The sequence below is a fragment of the Oncorhynchus nerka genome, linkage group LG15 (assembly GCF_034236695.1).
Source record: "Oncorhynchus nerka isolate Pitt River linkage group LG15, Oner_Uvic_2.0, whole genome shotgun sequence".
Taxonomy (NCBI): Eukaryota; Metazoa; Chordata; class Actinopteri; order Salmoniformes; family Salmonidae; genus Oncorhynchus; species Oncorhynchus nerka.
In genome coordinates this window covers 42,473,575-42,496,686 of record NC_088410.1, presented here as the reverse complement: position 1 = coordinate 42,496,686, position 23,112 = coordinate 42,473,575, and the positions used below count along the sequence as shown (strand labels likewise).

At 39.8% G+C, this 23,112-nt stretch overlaps 1 protein-coding gene across 4 annotated transcripts in view; it reads right to left on the bottom strand.

The window, feature by feature from the left end:
• Window positions 1–23,112, bottom strand: part of LOC115142703 (CSC1-like protein 2) — an 88,381-nt gene that overhangs the window by 16,033 nt on the left and 49,236 nt on the right. For all 4 annotated transcript variants that reach the window (XM_029682358.2, XM_029682357.2, XM_029682359.2 and 1 more), the window contains 5 exons: window positions 18,110–18,190; window positions 12,589–12,712; window positions 12,347–12,480; window positions 12,020–12,157; window positions 396–549 (listed from right to left, as the gene is read on the bottom strand). In XM_029682358.2, the coding sequence (XP_029538218.1) occupies window positions 396–549; window positions 12,020–12,157; window positions 12,347–12,480; window positions 12,589–12,712; window positions 18,110–18,190 (631 nt within the window). The remainder of the gene's footprint in view (window positions 1–395; window positions 550–12,019; window positions 12,158–12,346; window positions 12,481–12,588; window positions 12,713–18,109; window positions 18,191–23,112) is intronic.

The window sequence follows — 23,112 nt, the reverse complement described above, 5'->3', positions numbered from 1 at the left end:
AATGACATTCAATTAACGAACAAGTAGAAAAGAAAACTAGCAGTGATATGGCTTTCTAGGGCTGGAATAAATTTCCCTGTACAAGGGCGTACTAGCAAATTCACAGTGCATAATTTTCTTTCATTATGTCAACGTATAATCAATTTAAGTTTCAGTTGACAAAGCCTTTAAAAAAAGAATACATATTTTAAAGGTATTTTCAGATTGAACATACAGTGGGAGAGAACAACAGTGGGGAAAGATAGAGAAAGGTTGTATCAAAGGACAGAAGGCTGGATTCGAACCCATGCCGATACTGAGGACCTGTGTAGCAGAGGCTACTAGACCAGCCAGGCCACGACAAAACCTTTGATATGTAGTGAAATACATTGGGGGGATATCGAAGATGTCCTTACATTGAGATACTCCACAGGCTTGGTGACGTTAAACTTGTCCATCGTGGAGATAATGATGGCGGGGGTGGTGAGAAAGAAGAGCAGGAGGAAAAGGATGCAGTTGATGATGAAGCAGCGAATCCACCAGGAAACGCCCCCCAACCATAAGTGCTCCCTGTCAGAGAGAAGTGGATATACACAGAGATCATTTGTAAATCATACAACATTTAAACAAGTCATCCCAATATGAACATTAAAGTGTTACCTTCATATCAGACTTAATACAATACCAACTGGTAAGGTAATATAAATACAAAAGAAAAATAGAACACTAGTTTTGTTCATCACTTAAAAGATGTCAATACAATCATAAGATTTGTTGATATCAAATCTACAGATATCAAATTTATCGACCAAAATTCACACCCGTGTGCACACGCACATACTATTATTCTGTTTTATGGGCCCTGACCAATTGTGCTATTATTATAAGAATTTTTTGCTGATCTTAACTTTTTGGTAGATGTTACCGCCATCGTTTCCTATGACCGAAAGAGCTTCTGGATATCAGAACAACGATCCTCGATTTGAAGGAGGATTTCTACTTCAATGAGTCGGTGACGAAGGACAGGCCCAAGCCCCAGACATTTGAAAAAGGAAGAGGCAGTCTAACGCTGACTGGCATGTGGGATACCTGACGACGAGTGGATAAACCACCTCTACCCTCTGTTCTATTTGTGAATGTGCAATCACTGGAGAAAAAACTGGACAAGCTACGTTCGAGACTATCATATCAACATGATCTGAAGAAATCTAATCTAATCAACATTCAAACGAGGCTACAAAGAAAACTAATGGGACTGTAGCGACTGTGTTGACTTCAAAATCTGGGGTGTGAACTACGTTTCTATTCAAGCGTTGATCGACATGGTAATGGCTCTATAGTATTGGAGAAAAGATGAAAAAAAACGGACCCTCCGTTAGATTGTGACGTGTCATGCCGTAACGTACAGCACACATAAAGCAGCCATTTCTGTCTTACAATCTCTCTCCACCAGGTGTAGCATTTCTCTCAACATTTTAAAACAAGAAATGGACAGTGACGGGGGTACCTAGTCATTTTATGCGTCATCACTACAAGCGATCATCATTCTCACATAGGTATGTAATGACATATTATATAAACTCTTTAGTGTTTTATTTACATTTTAGAGGCGATAAGGTGATTAGTTGGACAGATCGAGTGAAAAAAGGCCATTTTCCCACACAACATCTCTCCTTCTCACTATAACGCATTAGTCTCGCTTCCCCACCCGCCATTTTTAAAAAGACCCAACGGGGCTCATTGCCTTCTTGAATCATGCAGAAATGGGCAGCGTGGGGGGTCATGCAATTGATTCTGTTGGAAAGGGGAGAAATTGTGCTTTACAATGGTATTGACAATACAGTTGATCTGGAAGTATTACGTTTTTTGGGCGCTAAAATAAGGTCAATTGTACAGACCAAGGCGATGTACAAAAGTGAGTGAGTTTACGTTAAAAGCTACCTGGTAGCCTAGCCAGCTAACAAATTACGAAATTGGCTTCTCTTCAGGGATTTTTTAAATTTACCCTCATCAAGCCTCAAGCTAACATTTTTTTTTTTTACCTTTATTTTACTAGGCAAGTCAGTTAAGAACAAATTCTTATTTTCAATGACGGCCTAGGAACAGTGGGTTAACTGCCTGTTCAGGGGCAGAACGACAGATTTGTACCTTGTCAGCTCGGGGATTTGAACTTGCAACCTTCCAGTTACTAGTCCAACGCTCTAAACACTAGGCTACGCTGCCTGTTTAGGCTGATTTTGTATTACTGGTCAATATAAGCTAGCAACCTGGCTAGTTATCTTATTTCAGTTAATCTTCTCGTCAAGAATGAAGCAGGTAGAGTAGCTACCTTGTGGTATGGTTATGTGAATGGACAATATGTTCTTGCAACATTGACAACTTTGATTAATGATTTATGCATTGACAGTTTGGAGTGGATTACACACCAATACTACCACCGTGTTGTGTCTGGACTTTGAGGGACCATAGCTGGTGACTCAATCTGCACCCATCGTCCATATCAAAACAGGGCAGGCAGGAGTATTGAGGGCGTTTTATTTTATGTTAAATAAATAAAACAAACATTTAGCAAAGATTGGCCTACGTTTGCATCTTTCCAGAAAATGCAATATGTGTTGTGATTTGAGCTCTGGATTTGCTATGCAGATTTTTGTTTTTTACAGAATTAACAGATATGCTTTGGAAATAGCAACTTGGATGAAATATGACAATGTTTGCCTTTCTGTGTCTTGTATAGTCTACTACTGAATATGGTGCAAATGAATGCTCAGATATGTCACCTTCTTGTGAAGAACCACACTGATTTATAATTTGGGCGCTGGACATGTCATGAGGAGGATTTAGCCCAGGTTCGATCAGACATACTAGGATGAATATTACATATTATGCAAGGAAATGTATTTAAATAGTTTAAAAAAATATGAATGACAAGCAAATTATCTGGTAATGACTACAGATATTAGGCTTAGGCGATATCCAGATTGTCATACCTTCATACCGACCTTGTCCCATAATGGATTATTCTGTAATACTGGCACTGAACACAAGGGGTGCTATTGTAATCTGACGGTTAGCAATGCTAACAAGTACATGTAACATCCCATAGAGAATGCTAACTAAATGCTAATGAGCGCTTTGCGGAAATTGTATCGTCTCTGACCTAAAGTTATTGTAGGACAGACATCTCAGCTCATAAAGTTACACAACTAACCAAAACATGCTACTCACAGTTTGCTGCATGCACAAAACAAATATCAGACATCAGGAGGGGATTCTCTGTTACCAAGCTTCACCTCTTCAACCTATGGGGGCGCTATGTCATTATTGGATAAAAACGTAGCTAAACGTGACGCAGAAAACGGAACGAGGTGTTAGAGTTTGCCATCACAGCCGAAACAGAGATGGCCGGAGATTCATCTCTCATGGCAGAATTGAAGTTATTTAGACGAGAAACAGCCACCTCCCTATGCAAAATGCAAATCACTATCAATGGCACGAAGGCTACTCTAGAGAAAAATGATAAACGGGTAATACATTACCAGGCTATTAGCTACCTGATGGGCCAGTTAGGAATTAGAAAAGGAGACTTGTTGGAAAACTTTTTCGTCGTAATAATATTAGAATTTTTGGGGTCCAAACCAATGCAGAAAGGGGGCAGAAAATGTCTACAAGATGCTAAGGGAGGTTTTGGACATCGATACTGCTACAGCTTTGGTCATAGAGAGGACCCACAGAACTACACCTGCAGCCCAGAGCAGGCCCAGAGAGAAGGAGGCACAGAGGCCCAGCGCTATCACCGTGCGCCTTGTCAACTTCGAAACAAAACAGGATATAATGCAGCTGTCGAGAACCAAGGGAGACCTATTCTACAAAGACAAACGCATATCTATCTTCAATGACTATTCTTCAGAGCTATTGCAGAAGAGAAAATATTACGACAGAATCAAGAGAGAATTGGCAGCCAAAAACGTCACGTACTCTCTGATGTTCCCTGCGCCGCTGCGCGTCACCCACATCTTTGATTCGGTGCCTGCCGAGTCCTTCCTGCACTCCATTGGGATTACACCACCTTCCAGAGCTGAGGACAGGGTCCGGAAAAATTTGCAGACTACGTGGCAAATGGTTGGGCCCAGAAGGAGTGAGAGAGAAGGACTCAAGGCCAAAGAAGTAGCCTAAATCTACCGCGGGACAATGTCCTGTCCACATTGACTACTAAAGCAACCCCTTCTTCTTAAGGACTTGAAACTACCTGGATTTATGCTCATAACTGGGATCATACTGCTGGACTAATTCATCAATCTTTGACCTACAGTTTGCTGGGATGGAGGTAATTATTCAATCTGGAATAAACAGAATAGCCTGATTTTCTCATTCCCACTTTCTCTTTTAATAGGCTAAAGAGTAAAGATTATCAATGTTTTACATTGTTTATGGCAATTACATATAGGCTACCCAAGTATAGGTTAGTCAAAATATTAACAAAAAGTGCTAATCCTTTATTTATTTAAACAATGCTTTTGGATGCATTGTATGTTTTTTTCCAGCCTTTAACCCTTACTGTTTAGGAAAGCCTGCTTTGGAAGGAGAGACAGTCATAGAAGAATATGTGGGCAGGCTAATGTATTTATTATTTATTTTCTTAATGATTTATTTTTGCATTTTCTTATCGACTAATATTATTTGAGTTGGGAAAACATTTAATAGGCTATGGGGCTATATTTCATAGGTTATAATGGAGTGCAAGCTCTCATTGTTTCTGTAAGCTGTCATTGTAAATAAGAATTTGTTCTTAACTGACTTGCCTAGTTAAGTAAAGGTAAAAAATAAATAAATGAGGGTTTGTTTATGGGCCTCTCCCCTTTTTTGTTGATTATTTATTTATTTTTGCATCCAGGCTACTCTTAAATGGTAGGTCGCTGAAGTGACATTGTCAAGTGATAAATATTAGGTCAGATATAATATAATATAGGCCGAAATATCACTTAGTTTCTACAATTGCCCCGGTACTGGGTCTCGTGAATAACCCCCCTTGTTTAAAGAACACCACCAAGATCTGCAACCCAGGAATGTAGCAGTCTTATGTGTTCTACTTTTAATTTCACTGTTCAGGCTCCCTTCGTTCTAGTGGAGACACTGGTTTTTGTGTGGACGTTCTTGTTGTTTCTGTGTGTTTTGTATTGAAATTAAAAACAAGGGAGCATTTCTTTCTGCAAATATGGGTACAAGGAAAAGGTCAATTCAAATCAAGGTCTGTAGTGTTTTATATTGAAACTTTATACTGACAATGAATTCACTTTTGATTTATAACACGAAGGGCTTAAACCATGTGATTAAACAGAAAAAAATATTGACACAGCTAAAACAAATGGATTGTGAGATTGCCCTCCTCCAGGAGACACACTTATCAGATGAGGAGCACAAAAAGGTAGAGGGACACAGTCTTGGAAATGTGTGTTTGCGCAGCATAAAGACATTAGCACCTACTAAAATCGGTTTCCTATTGAATACTTCTTTCCAAAATAAATATTATAGTTTGATTACATTTTAGGTTATCTGAGGAGTAAATAGTAATGTATTTTGACTTGTTGAAACAAAGTTTAGTGGTAGATTTTCGGATTCCTTTCTCTGCAAGTTGAACGAGTGGATTACTCAAATCGATGCCACCAACTAAAACAGACTTTTTGGGATATAAAGGATTTTATCTAACAAAACGACACTACATGTTATAGCTGGGACCCTTTGGATGATAAATCAGAGGAAGATTTTCAAAAAGTAAGTCAATATTTAATCGTTATTACGTGAATGTATGAAAACTGTGCCGGTGGAAAAATGTTTGTTGTAATAGCTACTGTAAATCGGACAGTGCCTTTAGATAAACAAGAATTTAAGCTTTCAGCTGATATAAGACACTTCTATTTACCTAAATGTTTAAAATCCATAATATTTATGATTATTTATTTGAATTGCATGCCCTCCAACCAATCCTTAATAAGAAGTTTAATAAGAGGCTGTCTTTTACAGTGAAAAATCAGGTAACTGGGTTCAGAGGGTAAGTTTGTTATTGTTCAGTGCCTATTTGGCATAAATGTTACTTTTGAAAATTTGTACACATCAACTTATGATTCCCCACAATTTATTAATAGAGGTTTCTTAAATATTGCTAAGCATTCAAATACACATTGTATAGTTGGAGGTGGCTTTAATTGCATATTATCTCCAAATTTGTAAAAGTCACAACCAGGTGGTCCCATATTAAACAATGTCTAGAGCAGTTCAATTTCACTGTGAAGAACAAGGGCTTATTGATATTTAGAGAAAGTTCAACCAAACAACAAAATATTGTACTTTCTTTTTAAATCCTCATGGCACTTACACTAGGATATACTTTCTTATCACTCAAACCTTAGCTCATCAGGTAGAACACTGTATTCTAAAACTAAAGTTAAAATACCGTCAACCTGATACATACAGGTGGAGGATAAACACTTCTCTTCTTGGAGAAACTCATTTTCAAAAAGGTTATTCAAGCTGAACTTAATGTTTTGGGAATTTAACTCAACAGAAGGTGTCAGCCCAACCCTTTATAGGAGAGTGCTAAGGCATATCTTAGGGTTCAAATCATAGCCTTTTCATCTCTGCAAAAAAAGTATGTATACAAAAACAAGAGAAGATGGAGAGAGAAATTAGAAGACAGACATAAGAAACAAGGGGATGGGGACACTAATTCAGTAGACTGCATCAAAAGGGGAGCTTAATACGCTTCTTACTTATAAAGCAGAGGGTTCTATACGATTTGCCCAAAATAAATACTATACTCAGGGAGAAAAAACAGGGAAACTTATTGCACTACAACTTAAAAAGTATGCAGCTGAATGTATTTTCATTAACAGAACTGTGCAGGGCAAAGTTACTTATTAGTGAGTACTACGAGACCCTATATAAGAAATCTAAAGATGTTTCCTCTCAGGAGGACTTTCTCACACACATTTGAAGCTGCCAGAACTATCGTGTGAAGATAGGGAAATGATAGACGCCCCCATTACTGACTCTGAGATCGAAGCAGCCATCAGATGCATGCAAAATGGGAAGTGCCCGGGTCCCGATGGGTTCCCCTGTGAGTTCTATAAAACTTTCAGTAAGGAAATAATACCGCTGATCAGAGGGGTTCTTCATGAGGTTAGAGTGAAATAAATATTCAGATACTTGGTGTGAAGCAATCACCACCCTGTAAAGAAGCCAGGTAAAGACCCACTAGACTGTGGTTCCCATAGACCTCCCATAGACATAGTTTTCTAGATTGTGACTCTAAAATCCTTACTAATATAAAAAAAAACTGAATTGAGCTAGTAACAAAATTAATCAATCCAGATCAAACCGGGTTCATTAAAGGACGTCATTCAACGTTGAATATAAGATGATTTCTGAATATTATCAATTACTCTAAGACCCAACTCAAACAAAGAGTTATACTATCTCTCGATGCTGAAAATGCATTTGACAGACTGGGTCTTTCTTTTAGCAACATTAAAGAAATGTAGTTTTGGAAATGGATATAACTGATATATTCAAGTCCCAAATCATCTGTTAGAACTAATGGGAATATGTCACATTCCTTTTCGCTTCAATGAGGAAATCATCAAGGAGAATGTCTCTCGCCAATTTGATTTGCCCTTAGTATAGAACCTCTGGCGGTAGCTATCTGAAATGCCATAAACATTCATGGTCTCCAGGTGGGGCCAAATGAACCAAGATATCTCTATATGCAGACGATGTCATCCTGTACATAACAGATGCTGAGACAACGATTCCAAATATATTCAAATGAATAGGTTAATATGGTGCTACATCAGCCTATAACATTAACGTTGGTAAAACTATTGCTATGGTGACATTTGGTGATGCACCCTCAAGTATCAAAGACAACTACGCATTTAAGTGGACTGATACAAGCATGCGTTACTTGGGCTTCAATATTTCGTCAAGACTATGGGAAACTATATGCTTTGAACTACCCCCCGTGATTAGTCAAATCACTGAAGATCTAGACCATTGGATGCCTCTCCCTATATCTCTAGCAGGTCAGGTTGCTTCAGTGAAAATGAACGTCTTACCAAGAATGGTTTATCCGTTTTCAATGCATCCTGTTAAAATCCCTGCTAAAACCTTTACTTGACTAAATGCAGCAATAGGCACATTTTTAAGGGAAAATAAGGAGGTTCGTATTAAAAAACTACAGCTATTCAAAAAACTGGGTGGGCTTGGCCTTCCTAACATTAAATCATATTACTGGGCAGCGCAACTTAATCACATAGCATCACGGATTCAACAACCAAAGGATTTGTCATGGATTGAAATTGAGAGTCAATATTGTGAAATGCCTTTACATTGTCATCTCTTTATAGCAGACCCTATTTCTATTGACAGGATTAAACAAAAAGCAATTATTACTCTTACATTGAGGACATGGAGAGTGGTTCAATGCCAATATAAACGGAGTAATGACATTTCTAGACACTCGCCAATATTCCGCAACCCAGCCTTTCTTCCTGCTACTATGTCCCAAGGATTTAGGGAATGGGACGAGAGAGAGAGCTTTGTCGAGTCTCAACTATTCAAAGGCTCAATTTTTAAATCATTTCAAGAAATCCAGGTGGAATTCATTATATTCCCCAAAAAGTTTTATAGGTACCTTCAAGTAAGGCAATTCATTGTTTAAAAAAGGATTGTTACAAAAAAATGACTAAGCCAATTACGCCTATTGACAAGATGATTGAATTACTTCATCAAGGTAATCATTCCAAAACATTGGAACCGTTTCACATTTTTATCACAATATACCTAACATGCAAATATCATCTTTAGATAATCTTAGGAACACGTGGCAGGCTGAATTACAGGTGCAGATATTAGTGGAAAGCTGGGAGAGCCACTACATGTAAACGAACAAGGGAGTTTCAATTCAAAGTACTACATTGTTATTTTTTTGAGACCTGATAAAAACTTAATAACATGAAAAAAGGAATATCTGCTAAGTGTTGGAGGCAGTGTGGACAAATAGGTACTTTCTCACATATATTTAGGCAATGTCCAAAAATCCAGTATTTTTGGTTTGAAATTCTCCATGTTATTCAGGACACCATAGGTATTATTATTCAACCAGACCCATGTCATCTCCTGGATATACTCCAATCCTCTCCACTTAAATGTATAGATTATCTTTTAGCAGCAGCAAGGAAATGTGTAACAAAATGCTGGAAAAATGAACATTCACTCTCAAAAGATATGTGGTTAGGTCGATGCGGAGAACTTGCTGACATGGAGAGAATTACAATCTTGCAACAGACACAGGTATGAAGGTGTCTGGTCAGAGCTCCTGACATATTGTACAGGTCTTATTCTGTCATTTCTGGCCTTTTTGTTTGTTTCTGTTTTTGTGTGGCTTAATCCAACTTGTATACTTATTCAGACTTGAAATAGTCGCTCTATACAGCCAAAATGTACCCTTTAGATGGGAATGTAAAGATAAGTTGTGTATGTATGGTACATGTTCTTTATGTGCTCTTGAATAAAAATTAATGTAAAGTAAAAAATGTTAAAAAAAACAATAGAATATTCAACAAATATTTAAGCGGGTGCACGAGCATCAGGTGTGTGTCTTGAACGTTGGGATTGGATGATTGTAGAAAACTTCCCATTACGGAGGATATCCTAGCTCCGTATATGAACTGAAGAACATGCGTATGTGGAGCATGTCTACTCCTTATATCTAATAAAATGTCACATACCTGGAAATATATAGATAAAGATATACCCTGATGTGGACCCTTTTTGTCCAGTGACGTGAGTAAGACCCTGAAACAGGTTAACATACAAGACAGACAGATTACCAGGACACATACTCAAGAGCATGCGCTGACCAGCCGGCAAGTGTCTTCCCTGACATTTTCAACCTCTCCCTAACCCAGTCTGTAATACCAACATGTTTCAAGCAGACCACCATAATCCCTGTGCCCAAGAACGCCAAGGTAACTCGTCTAAAAGACTATGTGTAGTCCTCACATCTGTAGCCATGAAACACTTTGAAAGGCTGGTCATGGCTCACATCATCCCAGACACCCTGGACCCACTCCAATTTGCATATCGTCCCAACAGATTCACAGATTACTCAATCTCTATTGCGCTCCACACTGCCCTTTCCCACGTGGAGAAGAGGAACACCTACGTGAAAATTGCTGTTCATTGACTACAGCTCAGCATTCAAAACCATAGTGCCCACCCACTGAAACTGGATCCTGGACTTCCTGACGGGCCGCCCCCATGTGGTGAGGGTAGGCAACAACACATCCACCACACTGACCCTCAACACGGGGCCTTTCAGGGGTGCGTGCTTAGTCTCCTCCTGTAGTCCCTGTTCACCCACGGCTGCGTGACCATGCACGACTCCAACACCATCATCAAGTTTGCCGATGACACAGCAGTGGTAGGCCTGATCACTGACGACGATGAGACAGCCTATAGGGAGGTGGTCGGAGACCTGGCAATGTGGTGCCCCCCCCCCCCCCCCATTGAGAGCTTCTTGATAGGCTCCCTGTCATCCAGGACCTCTATACTCGGCGGTGTCAGAAGAACAATTTAATTGTCACAGACTCCGGCCACCCAAGTCATAGACTGTACTCTCTGCTACCGCAGGGCAAGCGGTACCGGAGCACCAAGTCTGGGACCAAAAGGCTCCTGAACAGCTTCTATCCCCGAGCCATAAGACTGCTGAACAGTTAATCAAATGGCTACCCAGAGTATTTTCATAGACCCCATTTTTTCTTCGCACTGACTCTTACACTGGCTGTGAACCCCAGGAAGAGTAGCTGCTGCCTTCGCAACAGCTAATGGGGATCCTAATAAAATACCAACATAGAGTCTATGCACACTTACTGGACTCATGGACACATACTACACGAACATTCCAACACACACACATGCATATTGATGCCACACACACTTTCACACGCTACTGTTACGCGGTTTATTATCTATCCCGATTGCCTAGTCACTTTTACACCGACCTACATGTACATATTACCTCAATTACTTCAACTACCTCGTACCCCTGAACATTGACTCGGTAACAGTACTTCTTTTATATAACCTTGTACTTGTTATTTTATTGTGTTATAATTTTTTTAATTCGCAAATAGTTCTTACTTTTTAACTCCGCAATGTTGGGAAAGGGCTTGTAAGTAAGCATTCGGCCCATGTGACAAATAACGTTTGATTTCATTTGATGGGGAGCCAGCTAAGCATGGGCGGAGACTGAGTGGGTTAAGTTATTGGCAAGCATTCAGTAAGCCGCAAAGCTCCAAAGTCAGGGGTTTAGGAAAAGAGCTGACTGGAGGTCAGGGGGGCCTGAGGATCACTAATGACAAATACCCGTCAACACCCCATTCCTTACATCCATAGCCACATTTTGTAATTGGGTGCAAAGGTGTGGAGTGCAGTCACTCATGCAGGAAGGCCAAAAAGATCATCAAGGACCACCAAACCACCCGAACCACTGCCTGTTCACCCCGCTACCATCCAGAAGGCGAGTTCAGTACAGGTGCATCAAAGCTGGGACCGAGAGACTGAAAAACAGCTTCTATCTCAAGGCCATCAGACTGTTAAACAGCCATCACTAACACAGAGAGAATGTATCACTAGTCACTTTAATAATGTTTATATGTAATAATTCTTATTCAATTCCTTTATTTAGACCTGTGTGTATTAGGTAGTTGTTGAGGAATTGTTAGATTACATGTTAGATATTGCTGCACCTGTCGGAACTAGAAACACAAGCATTTCTCTTAATTCGCAATAAATATGCTAACCATGTGTATGCGACCAATAAAATTTGATTTGACGATAGAGTCCATTTTAGCCTCTCTTGCTGCCTCCTTTGTTCTACCTCAACATCATAGTTGGTGCTAGCCACATAGACATATAATTAGTAGTTCTCTAAATTCTATTTCTATGGCTGGCCCACCCTGCACAAGACACTGTCTCTTACCAGCGCACGTTTTGAGGGTCAGGAGCATAGCTCACACTCCAGTTGTAGATGTGGAGACTTTCACTGAACTGGGATGACTTGGGCTCTTGGCGACATGTGCAGCCATGGCATTGGCAGGCATTGAAGTCCTTTAGGATTCTATGAAAAGTGGTAAATGGCAGGGAAATTGAGCAGGCTAAAAAAGCTTTTATTACATATGGCATTTGGTGATGGCACTGATCTACTGAGGCGTTTTGAAAGACCATCCTGGTCAGATATAACAGAGCATGCATGCACAAACAAATACATACACCACAAAAACATCAACTTATGTCAAGATCGACTCACATTGCAGTCATTGCCTCATTCTGGAAAGTGACGAACGCCATGCCAAGAGGTTTAGTGTTGACCTTCTCTTTCTCCTTTCTGTACTCCTCCTTCAATTTGGCCTCCCGCTTAGTATAGAAGCTCACCGCCTCTTCCTGAAATACAATGACAGATTATACTTTACATAACATAGCACAGAAGTCTAATTTGCAAATGCCTAAAGGCACAGCCTAATGAATTTGATGGTTTTCTGGGTGTCTAACCTGCTCACAGCCTTTGATGACACAGCAGCAGAGGTGGCCACAGGGTTTGGGGTTGACCATGGTGGGCATGTGCTCTTTGGCCATGAGATCAGTGAAGAACTTTAAACTGCGCTCTGTCTTCTTCCTGTGAGGCGACACACACACACAAATCATATTGAAAGCTCTACACATGGTGCACAAAACACACAATCCTGCACAAATGCATGGTGACATACAGTATGTCCACACAATCCCATCAGAGCAGTACATACACTCGCAAACAGGCATATACAGTTGAAGTCAGAAGTTTACATACACCTTAGTCAAATACATTTAAACTCAGTTTTCACAATTCATGACATTTAATCCTAGTAAGAATTCCCCGTCTTAGGTCAGTTAGGATCACCACTTTATTTTAAGAATGTGAAATGTCAGAATAATAGTAGAGACAGCTTGTATTTCTTTCATCACATTCCCAGTGGGTCAGAAGTTTACATGCACTCAATTAGTATTTGGTAGCATTGCCTTTAAAATTGTTTAACTTGGGTCAAATGTTTCAGGTACAGTTCCACAAGCTTCCCACAATAAGTTTGGTGAATTTCGGCCCATTCCTCCTGACAGAGCTGGTGGAACTGAGTCAGGTTTGTAGGCCTCCTTGCTCTCACACGCTTTTCCAGTTCTGCCCACATATTTTCTATAGGAATGAGGTCAGGGATTTGTGATGGCCACTCCAATACCTTGACTTTGTTGTCCTTAGGCCATTTTGCCACAACTTTAGAAGTATGTTTGGGGTCATTGTCCATTTGGAAGACCCATTTGCGACCAAGCTTTAACTTCCTGACTGATGTCTTGAGATGCTGCTTCAATATATCCACATAATTTTCCTCCCACGTGATGCCATCTATTTTGTGAAGTGCACCAGTCTTTCTTGCAGCAAAGCACCCCCACAAAATGATGCTGCCACCCCCGTGTTTCACGGTTGGGATGGTGTTCTTTGGCTTGCAAGCCTCCCCCTTTTCCCTCCAAACACGAGGATGGTCATTATGGCCAAAAGGTTATATTTTTGTTTCATCAGACCAAATCAAATCAAAATCATATCAAATGTATTTATATAGCCCTTCGTACATCAGCTGATATCTCAAAGTGCTGTACAGAAACCCAGCCTAAAACCCCAAACAGCAAGCAATGCAGGTGTAGAAGCACAGTGGCTAGGAAAAACTCCCTAGAAAAGGCCAAAACCTAGGAAGAAACCTAGAGAGGAACCAGGCTATGTGGTGTGGCCTCTTCTGGCTGCCGGAGGACATATCTCCAAAAAGTATGATCTTTGTCCCCATGTGCAGTTGCAAACCATAGTCTGGCTTTTGTTATGGCTGTTTTAAAGCAGTGGCTTCTTCCTTACTGAGCGGCCTTTCACGTTATGTCGATATAGGACTCGTCTTATTGTGGATAAAGATGCTTTTGTACCCGTTTCCTCCAGCATCTTCACAAGGTCCTTTGCTGTTGTTCTGGGATTGATTTGCACTTTTTGCACCAAAGTACGTTCATCTCTAGGAGACAGAACACGTCTCCTTCCTGAGCGGTATGATGGCTGCGTGGTCCCATGGTGTTTATACTTGCATACTATTGTTTGTACAGATGAACGTGGTACCTTCAGGCGTTTGGAAATTGCTCCCAAGGATGAACCAGACCAGAGTTTATTTTCTGAGGTCATGTCTGATTTCTTTTGATTTCCCCATGATGTCAAGCAAAGAGGCACTGAGTTTGAAGGTAGGCCTTGAAATACATCCAAAGGTACACCTCCAATTGACTCAAATGTAAATTATCATTCTAAAGCCATGACATCATTTTCGGGAATTTTCCAAGCTGTTTAAAGGCACAGTCAATGTAAACTTCTGACCAACTGGAATTGTGATACAGTGAATTATAAGTGAAATAATCTCTAAACAATTGTTGGAAAAATTACTTGTGGAAAAATTACATGCACAAAGTACATGTCCTAACCAATTTGCCAAAACTATAGTTAACAAGAAATTTGTGGAGTGGTTGAAAAAGAGTTTTAATGACTCCAACCTAAGTGTATGTAAACTTCCGACGTCAACTGTACACGCTCACACAAACAGTACCAGTCAAAATTTAGGAAACACCTACTCATTCAAGGGTTTTCTTTATTTGTACTAATTTCAACATTGTCGAATAATAGTGAAGACATCAAAACTATAAAATAGCACATATGGAATCATGTAGTAACGAAAAAAACAGCCACCCTTTGCATTCTCTCCACCAGGTTCACCTAGAATGCTTTTCCAACAGTCCTGAAGGAGTTCCCACATAAGCTGAGCACTTGTTGACTGCTTTTCCTTCACTCTACGGTCCAACTCATACCAAACCATCTTGATTGGGTTGAGGTCGGGTGATTGTCGAGGCCAGGTCATCTGATGCAGCACTCCATCACTCTCCTTGGTCAAATAGCCCTTACACAGCCTGGAGGTATGTTTTGGGCCATTGTCCTGTTGAAAAACAAATGATAGTCCCACTAAGCCCAAACAAGAAGGGCTGGCGTATCACTGCAGAATGCTGTGGTAGCCATGCTAGTTATGTGTGCCTTGAATTCAAATTAAATCAGAGTGTCACCAGCAAAGCAGCCCCACACCATCACACCTCCTCCATGCTTCATGGTAGGAACCACACAAGTGGAGATCATCCATTCACCTACTCTGTGTCTCACAAAGACACGGCGGTTGGAACCAAAAATCTCAAATTTGGACTCATCAGACCAAAGGACAAGTTTCCACCGGTCAGATGTCCATTACTCGTGTTTCTTGGCCCAAGCAAGTCTCTTCTTATTGGTGTCCTTTAGTAGTGGTTTCTTTGCAGCAATTCGACCATGAAGGTCTGATTCACGCAGTCTCCTCTTAACAGTTGATGTTGAGATGTCTCTGTTACTTGAACTCTGTGAAAAAAATTTGGGTCTGCAATCTGAGGTGCAGTTAACTCTGGGTCTTCCTTTCCTGTGGCGGTCATCATAGACAGTTTCATCATAGCACTTGATTGCTTTTACGACTGCAATTTAAGAAACTTGAACAGTTCTTGACATTTTCCAGATTGACTGACCATGTCTTAAAGTAATGATAGACTGTCGTTTCTCTTTGCTTATTTGAGCTGTTCTTCCCATAATATAGACTTGGTATTTTACCAAATAGGGCTATCTTCTGTATTCCCCCCTTACATTGTCACAACACAACTGATTAGCGCACACGCATTAAGAAGGGAAGATATTCCACAAATTAACTTTTAACAAGGCACACCTGTTAATTGAAATGTATTCCAGGTGACTACCTCATGAAGCTGGTTGAGAGAGTGCCAATACTGTGCAACGGGTGGCTGATTTGAAGAATTAGTTTAACACTTTTTTGGTTACTACATGATTCCATGTGTGTTATTTCATAGTTTTTGTGTCTCCACTATTATTCTACAATGTAGAAAATAGTACAAATAAAGAAAACCCTGAATGAGTAGGTCTGTCCAAACTTTTGACATGTACTGTACAACACACAAAGTAAGGCTCAAGTCTTCGGGTAAGTGGATTCCGACCCATAACTTTGGCAATCAATTCCAGTAGCATGGAAGATTTATCCAGCCACTGGAGATCAATAGTGTTTAGCACCAGTGGGCGAGTAGGAGGAGATCAAGATGGCCACTGCTGGGTCATCAAGGGCTACTTCTGTCATCAGAACTCACGGACCTAAAAAACAAGGCCCCTCTCCTGCGATTTCGTATAGGTCACACAGATAACATGTCTTAGTCACAGTTATGGACACTGTTGCAAACTTTACAACAAAAGCGGTGCGTCTACAGGGTTGTGTAGGTTATTTTATCAATGTAATCATTTACAGTTACTAGTTACCTAACCAAAAATATAAACCAGTAAAGTAACTTCTGGATTACCCAAACTCCGTAAAGTAATCTAAGTTTAGGCATTAACTCAGAATGGTTAAGGTAATGGTTAAGTTTTGGAATATACTTAAAACAAAAAAAATCAAAAACAACTTTCTATCGTTGGATTCGAACATGCAACCTCTGAAACCAGAGACAGAAGCCAATCCACCATCCCCATTCACAACACCCTAGCAAAACCAAAGCCTACTTCATGGTAACAGCACTCACTGTTGCCCCTATCCGCTGGTTTCCATGTTATCTCCCAACGTCCTCAGACATGGATAGATGTTGAATACTGACTTGTAGTTCACCTGTGATACCTTTTCAAGATATAGGATTTTCAAGAAGCAAAGCGAAACTTTCCACTTTTATGTGTCAGGGAAAATGTATGAAGTAAAAAGTAATTTAAAGTATTTTTACTTAAGTACTTTACACCACACCAACCATGCGTCTCCATATACAATTCTAACACTATTTTATGGACCTTACACTTGCCTTGACCCATTTGTTGAGAGTGAGGAGGTAATGAGTTTAATGTATTATCTCTATGTCTGGTCAACAACAAACAATATGGGGGGGCTTTTCTTCCCTTTAAAAATGGCAGAAATAAATTCCACCTGGAGTTGTTCTACTGTAACTACAGATGTATTGTCGCAGCAAAAGAATCCTGCAGAAACAGGATTTGTCCATTTAGTCCATCATGTTGCTTGATCGCTGGTCAAAATGAGGCTACATGTAAAGTGGAATACTGAGAATATAACCATGGGTTTTAAGTGCAATTATGTAAATCACTCATCTGCATTGCAGCGCAGGACAATCTCAGCAACAAAAGTGATCAAATTAAAAGTGAAGTAATATTTAACATAGGCTATATAATAGATACCTCACATGTGACCGGTGATAAAACTATGTAATTAGCCTATTAAAATGTTATTGACTCCATAAAGATGATTTAACAATACTCAACAAATTATAGTTGAGTTACAGTAATAGGTTTTCAAGAAAGGTCTGAGTTGTCTATCAAAGGCAAAAATATGTAATATTATTGTAAAATAAATGATAAAATCATACAAAGCATAACCTTAAGTTACAAGGCCTTATCCTAGGTATGATCAGACCGGGAACGAGAGAGAAGTCATGGCTTGTGCTATGTCCCATAGCTTTGGGGGAGAGAGAGGTAGAAAGGCTGTGTATATTTCACCAACGCAGGTCAGGAACAAAAGAGAAAGAATCTAAGAGTTTAAAAAAAAGAAAAAGTATCTGACTTGTTTGGATTCCAAATCTGAGTTGTTGACCAAAAGCATTACTGTTGAGTTAACTTCCCATCAGATATCAGACCCACAGGATATAAAGATGACAGAATGAGGGATGTGGAGAGCAACACAGAGGAGGCTGAATTCTTAAGACAACACAAAGGAAATGTTTGCATACAGTGTAAAGAGTCACTTCAGGGGCCGTCCTACAATCATACATCTGTACAATTTTGTTAAGTGATGTCATTTTATGTAGTGAGGGTTTGATATGTTGGGGGCTGAAATTGTGATGACGCATTCTAAAAGGAAAGTGAGAATGAACATAATTGGTGAACAGCAGGTAAAGGTCTCACCTCTCAGCATTCAGGGACATGAGTTTGGCTACGTTGTAGCAGATTCGAGCATCAAGAACAGTGCAGTTCTCATAGGCTTGTCTGTGTGACAATGGAGAGAAAAGAAAACAATTACCATACAATAATGAGAGTTGATAAAGTCAGTGACCTTAAAAATGCAGTGACAATTTTCATACTAAGAAAACCAGATAGCACGATTATCTTGTTTTTTTTTATTTAAAGATCGCCAGGGGAACACTCCAACACTCAGACATCATTTACAAATGAAGCATTTGTGTTTAGTGAGTCTGCCAGATCAGAGGCATAGGGATGGTCTCTTGATAAGTGTGTGAATTATATAATTTTCCTGTGTTAGGTTCTAAATAACAGGGTAAAAACTGACGGACAACTATGAAAAGCTCAAACCAAGTTGATTCACCCAATGGGTCAGACAGCTGAACAGACAAAGACATTCACACAAGCACTGGTATTTAACTCTTCCTCCTATGCAGAGTCTCCTCCTTACATATCTGAACAGCCAATACACCTCTGTTGCTAGACAAAACTTGAGTGATCTGTTCTTCCTCACTTCATCTGACCACAGCCCAAATTCCTCACTCCTCCCTCTCATAGCTGTCCTGTTGACTTGTACCAGACTGTGGCACTTCTCCTTTCCATAGGATCCCTGATGTCTAACAATAACATATTGTGACAATGTAAACGTTCTACATTACTCTTTCTCTCCCAGTGACATGAAAAAGGATGTTTCATGTTTTCAAGTTTAGAAGTCAGAACCATTCAAAATGTAATAAGTACTTTTGGGTATCAGGGAAAATGTATGGAGTAAAAAGTACACTATTTTCTTTAGGAATGTAATGGAGTAAAATTAGAAAAATATATAAATAGTAAAGTACATACATTTGAAGTTGGAAGTTTACATACACCTTAGCCAAATACATTTCAACACAATGCCTGACAATTAATCCTAGTAAAAATTCCCGTCTTAGGTCAGTTAGGATCACCATTTCATTTTAAGAATGAGAAATGTCAGAATAATAGTAGAGAGAATTATTAATTTCAGCTTTTATTTCTTTCATCACATTCCCAGTGGGTCAGAAGTTTACATACACAACTAGTATTTGGTAGCATTGCCTTTAAATTGTTTAACCTTGGCCAAACGTTTCAGGTAGCCTTCCATAAGCTTCCCACAATAAATTGTGTGAATTTTGGCCCATTCCTCCTGACAGAGCTGGTGTAAGATTTGTAGGCCTCCTTGCTCACACACGCTTTTTCAGTTCTAACCACACATTTTCTATAGGATTGAGGTCTGGGCTTTGTGATAGCCACTCCAATACTTTGACTTTGTTGTCCTTAAGCCATTTTGCCACAACTTGGAAGTATGCTTGGGGTCAATGTCCATTTGGAAGACCCTTTTGCGACCAAGCTTTAACTTCCTGACTGATATCTTGAGATGTTGCTTCAATATATCCACATCATTTTCCTTCCTCATGATGCCATCTATTTTGTGAAGTGCACCAGTCCCTCCTGCAGCAAAGCACTCCCACAACATGATGCTGCCACCCCCGTGCTTCACGGTTGGGATGGGGTTCTTCGGCTCGACAAAATGGTCATTATGGCCAAAAGGTTATATTTTTATTTCATCAGACCAGAGGACATTTCTCCAAAAAGTATGATCTTTGTCCCCATGTGCAGTTGCAAACCATAGTCTGGCTTTTTTAGGGCGGTTTTAAAGCAGTGGCTTCTTCCTTACTGAGCGGCCTTTCAGGTTATGTCGATATAGGACTCGTTTTACTGTGGATATAGATACTTTTGTACCTGTTTACTCCAGCATTTTCACAAGGTCCTTTGCTGTTGTTCTGGGATTGATTTGCACTTTTCACACCAAAGTACGTTCATCTCTAGGAGTCAGAACGCATCTCCTTCCTGAGCGGAATGACAGATGCGTGGTTCATGGTGTTTATCCTTGCGTACTATTGTTTGTACAGATAAACGTGGCCCATCAAGTGTTTGGAAGTTGCTCCCAAGATTTAACCAGACTTGTGGAGGTCTACAATTTCTTTTCGGAGGTCTTGGCTGATTTCTTTTGATTTCCCCATGATGTCAAGCAAAGAGGCACCGAGTTTGAAGGTAGGCCATGAAATACGTCCACAGGTACACCTCCAATTGACTCAAATGATGTCAATTAGCCTATCAGAAGCTTCTAAAGCCATGACATCATTATCTGGAATTTTCCAAGCTGTTTAAAGAAACAGTCAATGTTGTGTATGTAAACTTCTGACACACTGGAATTGTGATAGTGAATAATAAGTGAAATAATCTGTCAGTAAACAATTGTTGGAAAAATTACTTGTGTCATGCACAAAGTAGATGTCCGAACTGACTTGCCAAAACTATAGTTGGTTTACAAGAAATTTGTGAAGTGGTTGAAAAACAAGTTTTATTGACTCCAACCTAAGTGTATGTAAACTTCCGACTTCAACTGTATACCCAAAAAACTACTTAAAACCTGTAGTACTTTAAAGTATTTTTACATCACTGATCTTCACCCAATTCCCACATAGTGCCTTCAGAAAGTATTCATACCCCTTGGCTTATTCCACATGCTGTTGCATTACAGCCTGAATTCAAAATGGATTTAAAGAAATATTCTCACCCATCTATCTACACACAATAATAACCCATAATGACAAAGTGAAAACAGGTTTGCAAATGTATTAAAAAAATACAGAAATATGTAATTTACATAAGAATTCACACCCAAGTCAATACTTTGTAGAAGCACCTTTGGCCATGACTACAGCTTTGAGTAGTCTTGTATCAGCTTTGCACATCTGGATTTGGGGATTTTCTCCCATTCTTCGTTGCATATTTTCTCAAGCTCCGATAAATCAGATGGGTAGCGGCATTGAACAGTAAAATTAAAGTATTTCCACAGATTTGCAATAGTATTCAAGTCTGGGCTTTGCCTTGGGACACTCAAGGACTTCCACATTCTTGTTCTAAAGCCATTCTAGCATTGCTTTGGCTGTATGCTTGGGGTCATTGTCCTGTTGGAACGTAAATCTTCGCACCGGTTTTAATTCTCAAGCATTTGCATGTATTTGGTTCTATTCTTTGTTTCCTCTATCCTTACCAGTCTCACAGTCCCTGCCGCTATAACACATCCCCAAAGCAAGCTCCTGCCACCATCATGCTTCCCAGTAGGGATGGTGTTAACCAGCCACAGCTAAACCCCTGTCTTTCTCCAGACATTGTGTTGTGCATTCAGGCCAAGTAGTTCAATTTTGGTCTCGTCAGACCACGGGATATTTTGCCTTATGCTTATGGACAGCCAGCTGGGTAGTTCCATATGATGGGAAATTGCTCTTGGGAACTTTCAACACTGTAGAAATTGTTTTCGATCTTTTCTAGTGGAAATGTTTAGCGTCCTCTGTGTCTGCAAATGTGTGACTACATGTAGCGTGTTGTTTCTTGTTATTGTGTTAGGATGTTCTGCTCTCAGGGAAGGGACTGATTGAAGAACAGAAAGAAGGGAACACATTGTTACTTTGGCCCAACGCCTAGAAACTGTGTGCAAGGTCATGATCAGCCTATTACACCCTGAGAGCAGAGACGCCCAGTTTGTGCACGAGTATAAAGAGTGCTGAAGGGAGAGCATCCCTTCAGAGCTGCTGACAGACTTGTATTTTGAGTATTAAGTTTGTTGTAACCTCTCCGGCTGTGATTATACATCTGTTCCTTAACTTTGAGTCCTTAGTGAGGAATTTCCCCAGATATACTGTATGCTTCATCACAATTCAATCTCATATCTACGGGCAGCTCCTTGGACATCATGGCAAGATTTCTGCTCTGACATGCATTGTCAAGTGTGGGACCTTATATAGTCAGGTGTGTTTCTATCTAAATTAGGTCCAAACAATTGATTCAGCCACAGGTGGACTCCAATCAGGTTGTAGTAACAGCTCAAGGATGACCAAAGGAAATTGGATCCGCCTGAGCTCAATTTGGAGCATCATAGCAACGGGGTGTGAATACCTACGTTAATGAGATTTCAATACATTTGCAAATCTTTCTAAAAACATGTTCTCACTGTCAATTATGGGGTATTGTGTGTGGATGGGTGAGATTTGTTTTATTTTAATCCATTTTGAATTAATACCATAACACAATAAAATGTGGAATAAGTCAAAGGGTATGAACACTTTCTGAAGGCACATACAGTGGGGTCTGGAATTATTGACCCACTTGATAAAGATGAGCAATAATGACTGTAGAAAATAAACAATTAAAAAACTGAGCTATATATTATGCTAAAAAATGTGGGAAATGATGTTGGTATTTGTATTTATTAAGGATCCCCATTAGCTACTGCCAAGGCACCAGCTACTCTTCCTGAGGTCCAGCAACATTTAGGCAGTTATATACAATTTAAAATATTACATGACATTACATTTCATAACACTTCACTCCATACATTTAGTGTGTTCCCTCAGGCCACTACTGCACTGTCACATATTTACAATACAACATCCATGTGTACATGTTGTAGAGTGTGTGTCTTATGTGTATGTATATCTGTGCCTGTGTGTGTGTCTCTTCACAGTCCCTGCTGTTCCATAAGGTGTATTTTTATTCTGTTTTTTTAATCATCTGATTCTACTGCTTGCATCAGTTACCTGATGTGGAATAGTTCCATGTAGTTATGGCTCTATGTAGTTCTGTGCACCTCCCATAGTCTGTTCTTGACTTTGGGATTGTGAAGAGACCTTTGGTGGCATGTCTTGCGGGGTATGCATGGGTGTCTGAGCTGTGGGCTAGTATTTTAAATAGACAGCTCGGTACCTTCAGCTTGTTAACACCTCTTACAAAAATAGGTAGTGATGAAGTCAATCTCTCTTCAACTTTGAGCCATGAGATATTTACATGTACACTACCATTCAAAAGTCACTTAGAAATGTCCTTGTTTTTGAAAGAAAAGTCAATTAAAATAACATCAAATAGAT